The sequence below is a fragment of the Quercus robur genome, chromosome 8, assembly GCF_932294415.1.
Source record: "Quercus robur chromosome 8, dhQueRobu3.1, whole genome shotgun sequence".
Lineage (NCBI taxonomy): Eukaryota > Viridiplantae > Streptophyta > Magnoliopsida > Fagales > Fagaceae > Quercus > Quercus robur.
The window spans coordinates 39,991,084-39,999,376 of NC_065541.1; the positions used below are offsets into that span (position 1 = coordinate 39,991,084).

At 42.8% G+C, this 8,293-nt stretch overlaps 1 protein-coding gene across 1 annotated transcript; it reads left to right on the top strand.

The window, feature by feature from the left end:
* The first annotated feature begins 5,416 nt into the window (after positions 1-5,416).
* LOC126695477 (pentatricopeptide repeat-containing protein At1g03540) lies at positions 5,417-8,029 on the top strand. The gene has a single exon (XM_050392232.1). It carries the CDS (start codon positions 5,630-5,632, stop codon positions 7,532-7,534), a length of 1,905 nt encoding a protein of 634 aa, XP_050248189.1. The 5' UTR covers positions 5,417-5,629; the 3' UTR covers positions 7,535-8,029.
* Positions 8,030-8,293: the final 264 nt, after the last annotated feature.

Genomic DNA, 8,293 nt, shown 5'->3' on the forward strand with positions numbered 1-8,293 from the left:
AGGAAAAATGACAGAAAGAGCTGTGACAGTTTCTTCCCCCAGAACCTTGCCAGTCACAGGAGGGGATACCTCCACCTAAAGAAGGGAGAAGCAGAGAAGGCAATACTAAGAAAAAAAAAAAAAGAGAAAACAGCAGGAATGCTAGCAACACAGAAAGAACAGAAGAAAGGGGAACACACGTACCACATCATCTCCAGAAGATTGGCTCTTACCCTTCTTATAATCAGACTTGCGCTTGGACTGCAAAGGAAATCACCACTCGTTAGCAAATAGAAAAAGAGTGCAACAAAAAAAAAAGAGAGAAGAAGGAAAGAAGTCTTGCCCTTCTCTCTCTCTCTACAGATTCTCTGGAAGTCTTTTGCTTACTACGAGTACGCCCAGAGGGTCCTAAAGGAGGCTGGGATACCAAGCCAGGGGATCCTAAAGAACCATGGACCGAAGCAGTCACAGGAACCTGGGGAAAAGAAGACTCTACCTTGGTCTTCTTCCGGGTCCTTGAAACTAAAGGTTCCTTGACATCCTTGCCTTCGTGAGATGCCAAGTGTGCTTGAGATTTCCCCGTTTTCCTTCTTTTTGCTTCAGAGCCTATCTCCACACCCCCTGCACTTTCGCCAACATCAGCAGCTTTCATTTTCTTCAACTTAACATCCTTACCTTTAGCAGTAGCGGCACTAATTGTCTCTGTTGCACCCTTTGATGGGTACCCCAGAGGAGGTACCAATGATAAGACTATCACCCAGCCAGGCCTCAGGAAGATCCTGTCCATAAGTCACCCAACCTCCCCTGGAGGAATGCCACTCTGCGAACCCAGTCTTGCTGCTTGCAGCAGCAGAAACAATCCCAGCAGTAGGAAGGGATAAACGTCTATTAGCTGTCGGAGCAGAAACAATGCTAGAGTTCGGGACTTCCCGAATTGTACCGGTGCCAACATAGTCAACAAAAGATTTCTGTACTCTTCTCCAATAACCGGTATAGCCACTGGAAGCAAAGACTCCTCTCTGGGAGTTAGGCACCACGAACTGGGGGCTCCTCCGAAACCAATAAGAAAAGGCCTGCAGCCTCAAGAAAGGATCCAAGGAAGGAAGAGATGGCACCACATCCTTGAAAACTGGCGGGATATCTTGATCAAAACCAAACTGTCGAAGCACCCGGTGTGCTGAATAATGAGTGTACTTTGGGCCACTTGAAGAAGGCACGGGAAGCCAGGAGGGGCTAATGCAGGCAAGGTAAGCCAGACTGCCCTCATCGCCACGGCGCAAGTCGAAGGTATTACCTGTTGAAGATAAAAAAGAAGACAACACAGAATCACACGCAAAGCCAGGACCAAACTCACGAGGGGATCTCCAACATAAGCTCCCTGCTTGGTCAAACAACTCCACAAGGTTGAGGCCACCACCTTTTAAGCTAATCCAACGGAAAATAATGGGAAAGGCATCAGTAGAATTGCCACAAAGACCCTTCACTATGTCGGGGGATCCTTGGAACTTGTCCTTCACAAACTTCAAATTTCTACACTTAGCCAAGGTAGCTGCGGAACGATCCCACATGAAAATCTGAAGAATGGCACAGTGAAGGGATGAAGTAATCACATAGCAGGAGTCACCCTCAGCCTCATCTCCGTGAAGCTGGTCCAGTTGAGAATAAACGTGACCCAAAAACAGAGGGGCCAAAGGATATTGGGTACCTCGAGCCAATTTGATTGCCAACGGAAAAAGTGAAAACTTGACTCCGTACCCAGGGAACTCACTAAACAAAAATTTACTAAGCCAGAAGGCCAGGAAACCGGCCCACCTCACTTCTTTATCCTTTTCACGAGAGAGGGTCATCACCCATCTCCCCATCCTAGCCGGCTTACCACCAGGAGAGGCGGAGCGACCACCAAAATGACCAAATAATTTCTCTTCTACCACAAGATCCTCACTAGAAAGATCAATATCAAAGGGATTCTCTTCACCAAACACCGGGAGGAGGAAGTTATTAACCACGTCCTCCAAGGTGATTGTCAATTCACCAGTAGAAAAGAAAAAAGTATGAAGGGAAGGACACCAACGACGTACCAGATGCCTGAGCCCTTTGGCGTCTCTGAAACCCTCAAGGTTTCTCGAAATAGCCACTGCCTTTAGGATGCCGGCGCGCTCCAAACGACCCACAAACTCAGCATCAGACAGTTCCTTGTCTACCCATATGGGCCAACCCTGAATCTTCCCCGCCACAAAATCGAAGAAAATAGGAACCGCCTCTCGGATTCCTTGTCTGATCTGGAGATCAAAAATCTCTCTAGGGTCAGGAACCTGGGCGGAACCGGCGAAACCCGCTTGGCCAGAAAATAGCCAAACGTGAGGGGATGGAGGAGCCTCACCATGAGAAATATGAGGAAAAAATAAACTGGGAGCATACCAAGGATCCCGTAGAGGAAAGGCTGGACGCCCAACAACCTCATGAGAATCGCTTGGAGCAGAACCAGAAGAACCTTCACCCTCAGAAGGACTGGGAGTACGCTCTCTCCTTTTCCGAGAAGAAGAAGAAGCCATGGAAACTCACACTGTGAGAAGGAAAGAAATTGAAGGTGCAAAAAAGGGAAGACCAGAGTAACGGAGAAGAAGAGAAAAGAAAGAGAAAACACAGAGAGCGAAATAACCCAGAGAAGCAAAGTGATAAGATGAAACGGCTACAATAAAGGCGCAAATAGCAGTTAGGGAAAACAGTTTATGAAAAGACGCGCCAGTTGCCAAAGAATTTAATTTGAAGTAGGAATTACAGCAGTTATTAATGAGGAGTAACGGGAAACGAGGAAAGTGGGTAGAGGAGTTTCACCTCAAATACCCAACTGCCACGTCCCGTATAAAGAGGAAGCTGCGAAAGAATAAGGGAATACAACACGCAAAAAAAAGAGAAAGAGAGGTGACTAGAAGCAGCAGAAAAGAGCCGGGATCCCAAGTAAATAGGAAGGGAACCCAGTAGAAGTTGAAAAGGGGGATACCACAAAAACCTAAGGAAACCTAAATCACTCACGCGTGGGCTTCAGGCAACCCACGAGCTCGGGGGGCTAAATGTTGAGGTCTAAAAATTCACAGTAAAATAAGCCCAAGAAAGAATAAGCTAAGCCCAAGAACGAGTAAGTTAAGCCCAGAAGAAGAAAAAAAAAAAAGAAGAGACCAAGTCCAAAGGGATTATACAAAAGGCCCTGAGGATCCCGAAGCCCAGAAAAGGAAAAGCGACCAAAGAAGAAAAAGAGAGAGCATCACAGCAAAATACAAGGCGCAAGGATCCTCGGGCACCATCAACAAGCGCGAAGAAAAAAGAAGACCAGGACAGATGGATAGAAAGAAAAACAAAGAAAAAAAAAAAACAAAAGGACGCAAGCGACCCTTCATGGCACAGACAGAAAAGGCGTCGGGGAACCAAAACAAGGAAGAAGAATGTTAACAAAAGCGATTTCAAAATAGCAGAACAGGATTCCGCCCAAATAGGAAAGAAACGGAAAAGTAAAAGACACCAGAAGTGAGGATGCCGAGAAGGGCATACCTCAGCACGCCCCAAAGAGGATGGCCAACCAGAAGCTTTCAAAGAAATCAGAACCAAGAGAAGGAAAGAATGAGTGAAAACGGAAAAGGGGACTTACCGAGATGATGAAGACAGAACGAACTCTGTTTGCAAAAGACCAAAACAGGGGAACCAACGGTTCCCCAAGACGCCCAGAAAACTCCACTATAAAAGGAGAGGATGGGTTGTGAAGAAGGCAGCGAGAAAAAGGGAAAAGAAACACAATAGAAAGAAGAAATTCTCTAGAAAATTATCAGAAAGTTTAGGCAGAAAGAAAATATCAAGGGAAAAACAAATACTGCTTCCCGATATCCTGTAAAAGCAACTATGGTACATACTCGGATCCAACGAGAATCAAACTTCGCAAGCTTTGAAGGCTGAAATAGCCATTCAAGGCTGCAATTTTTGAGCTTGATTGGACCTTGTATCACGTCCTAGTAAGCTTGTTGTGATCGAATAGATAATGCTTTAATTAAACATTGTTCCCGGGATCCCCACAGTACTTCTCTTTTATTGTCTTGCTAATCCTGCTTTTTTTTCTTTTTTCTGAGCTTACGTTGTTAATTTCTGGCACTCCTCGATATCCCTGTTTGTCATCTTTTTTTGTCAGGAGCATTTCCCTGTATTCACTTGATTCTTAAACAGCCATTTAGCTGCGGTGAGTCAAGGCCCAGTCCACCAAATCCCCTCTTTCTTTTTCATTCAGGCTCGGGATCCTTGGGCCTGAGTATCCCGAAAAAGACACTCTCACAGGCTTTAAGTTAGAATTAAATTCAGAAGAAGTGGGCTGGTGGAATTAAATTTAAAAGAAGTGGGTTTTATGGTGGAAATAGGTTGGAAATAATTTTGGTTTTATTAGTGTAAGGACTCAATTTATAACGACCCCAAAATGATATTGGCTTCGTACGTTGAAAGGCCCAAACAATAAAATTTGTAGAGCGTGGGTGTTCAAGAACTAGATTAACCTCCGTAAAAGTAAAAAGATTCAACCTCACGTTTATAGATGGATCAGAGCTGATATAACAATCGATTTTTCTTTGAAACAAATACAGTTCTTTTGTTTTCAAGTTTTCTTCATGAGTCTTCTCTTTGTTTTTCTCTATGTATAGATCCCCTTTCTGCATGCTTTTCTTTCATGTTATATACCGCCCTCTTTATTTCATCTTCACCACACACGTGTAGGTTGGGTTCAGGGGATCTCTTTCTGTCTCATCTAACACCTTCTAGAACCTCCTTCTAGCGGCTGTAAGGCTACTTCATCACTATTCAGGAATCACTTCCACATTAATGCGACCAAAGAGTTGGTTGAGAGGCAATTAATGCGGAGGCAGCTATTACCATAGATATTTGTTTGCCTTCTCTCTCTCTCACCTTTGGCCCCTTATCCCACCTTTAGTGGTGACGTAGCTCCGAGGTATGTTTGTAACAAGATAACGTCCTGATCGTCCTCGGACTCATATTGCCGAGAAGGGTTTTGTACTCGGACGAATACTGAACTCACCTTTCATGATATTCACCCTTCCCTTCGTTTGGTTACCTCTTTAATTTGATATGGGCCTCCTCGGGCAGGTTTGCATCCTCGGATGGGCCACAGACCCAATTAACTTGACTTTAATAACTTTAGTGACCGACCGGCCCCCACAATTAGTATTTTAAAATTGTAGGATAAATTTAGGAAAAATGATGAGAATGACATAGCTCCTAACGTAACTCAATATAGGCATAGAAACATTAAATGCTAGCTTTTAGTAATATATAAATATAAATATGGATTACTGGCAAGCTTTCTCATGAACTCCCACGTTTACCCCAAGTATATAACATAAGAGAGAAATCAAACCAAATTCTTCTCAAAAAAATTTAAAAAAAAAAACGGAGAGAGAAATCAAAAGTGGGTCAATCAAACTCGTGGACAAGCCATCTAGAGGAGTAGAATTGGCCCAATTTGTCGAAAATCAAATGCGATATGTTTTTGAAATAAGGCGGGCAACTTCAACCACCAACTTCCCCAACGTTAAATGTTCAAAAAACAGTTCCTTCAGTTTTCCTCACTCTACTCTTCTCACTTCTCAAGAGTGATATTTTGATGAAGCTCTTCCTCTTCTTCTTCTTCAAGCGCCACTGCAGCTCTCTCACCCTCAATCTCCAAAATCCCAAAACCCCATCTACCAAACAATCCCAAATCCTCTCTCTCTGCAAGCTCGGCTCACTCTCCGATGCGCTTCGACTCCTAAACTCCACTATTTTCGCCGATATTGCCGTCAAACCTATTGTATATGCTGCACTCTTGCAAACTTGTATCAAAGTCGTTTCTTTCAATCATGGCCTTCAAATCCATGCCCATGTTGTTAAGTCCGGTCTTGAGACTGACCGTTTCGTCGGGAATAGCTTACTTTCTCTTTATTTTAAATTGGGTCGTGATTTTTCGGAGACCCGGAGAGTGTTTGATGGTCTTTTTATTAAGGACGTGATATCTTGGACCTCGATGATTTCGGGGTATGTTCGATCGGGGAAGCCTAGGAATTCTCTTGAGTTGTTTTGGGAAATGTTGGCATTTGGGATTGAGCCAAATGGGTTCACTTTATCTGCGGTGATCAAGGCGTGTTCGGAGCTTGGGGATTTAAGGCTAGGTTGGTGCTTTCATGGGGTGGTTATGAGACATGGGTTCAATTCGAATCATGTTATTTCTAGTGCTTTGATTGACATGTATGGGAGGAATTATGAGTCCGGGGATGCACGCCAGTTGTTTGATGAGTTGCCTCAACCGGATGCTATTTGTTGGACATCGGTCATTTCAGCATTCACAAGGAATGATTTGTTTGAGGAAGCTTTGGGATTCTTTTATGTGATGCAAAGAAATCATGGGTTGATCCCAGATGAATTTACATTGGGGACAGTGTTGGCTGCTTGTGGTAATTTAGGTAGGTTGAAGCAAGGTAAAGAAGTGCATGCTAAGGTTGTTACTTCTGGACTTCGTGGAAATGTGGTTGTTGAGAGCAGCCTTTTAGATATGTATGGAAAATGTGGGTCGGTAGATGAATCTCGGCGTGTTTTTGATAGGATGCCCAGAAGGAATTCAGTTTCTTGGTCTGCATTGCTTGGAGTATACTGTCAAAATGGAGACTTTGAATCTGTTATTGAACTCTTTAGAGAAATGGAGGAGGCTGATCTGTACTGTTTTGGAACTGTTCTTCGTGCATGTGCAGGTTTGGCAGCAGTAAGACAAGGGAAAGAAGTTCATTGCCAGTATGTGAAAAGGGGTGGTTGGAGGGATGTAATTGTAGAATCAGCTTTAGTTTGTCTTTATGCAAAATGTGGTTGTGTTAGTTTTGCTTATACAATTTTCATGCAAATGCAAGTTAGAAATTTGATAACTTGGAACTCAATGATTTGCGGGTTTGCTCAAAACGGAAAAGGTGAAGAAGCTCTTGGAATATTTGATGAGATGATTAAGGAGGGGATAAAGCCTGATTATATTACTTTTATCGGGGTTCTTTTTGCTTGTAGTCATACAGGCTTGGTTGATCAAGGACGAAAATACTTTATCTCAATGACAAAGGACTATGGAATTAAAGCTGGAACAGAGCATTATAACTGCATGGTTGATCTTCTAGGCCGTGCTGGGCTACTTGAAGAAGCTGAAAATTTGATAGAAAATGCAGATTGTAAAAGTGATTCATCTCTATGGGCAGTTCTTCTTGGTGCTTGCACCACCTGTACAAACTCAATTACTGCAGAGCGAATTGCTAAGAAGATGATGGAATTGGAACCTGACTACCACTTGAGTTATGTTCTTTTGGCTAATGTTTATAGAGCAGTTGGACGATGGAATGATGCCTTGGAAATTAGGAGGTTGATGGAAAATAGAGGGGTTAAAAAGATGCCAGGTAGGAGCTGGATTGAAAGTAATAGAAACTTTGGTTCTCATCTTGACATGGGTAGTTTTGTTGTTCCTGGAAAAAGTAGTACTAGTGTGGAGAATATTGTGTGATGAGAAGAAAAATGGGGATTTAAATTGCACATTTGAGGCTGATGAACAGAGTTGGTCAAACAGTTGGAATTGTCCTTGCATTATCCCTCCCAAAAGATACAGACGTGAAGCATAAATCTTAATAACCATGGATGCAATGCAATTGCAGACCTCACACTAGCTATCTGCAGGGAGAGCCACAGTTGAATGTTCATCTTTGGGCATTATGAGAAGGTGGGATTAATCTCTCTTTTTACCTGAATGGTTTAGTGGACCCTTGAGATAATATTGCATAGGTTCTACTATTAGATCAATCGGTAAGATCTTGTTATGGCATTAGTGGGAGGACAAGACACATATGATCCAATTACACGCATCTCAAACTACATCAAACTGAATCATTCAATTTTGTTATTGTAAATTGATTTCTTGTTTTCTGTTGTTGTTATTGACCCCCCCTGCCTCTTTTTCTTTATTGCATATGAGTTAAAATGAATCCATATGAATCTTCTTATCTCTCGTTCCCTTATTAATTAGAAAAATGATTTTCATTTTCTGGAAAAGGCGATGGTATCATTACTTTTGCAATGACTCCTTTTTACAACCTGAATTGTGTTAAAACCCTCTGGAAAACTAGGTAAAATGAAATCCTTACCTGCTTCTCAACCTGCCCCTTTATGTTTTATTTGTGCTTGTGTGTGCTGCGGCATGCAAATGTGTGAATTTCTATACCTTTTGGAGAGCAATGTTACTGTAGCAATTGTGCATAAATGCACAATT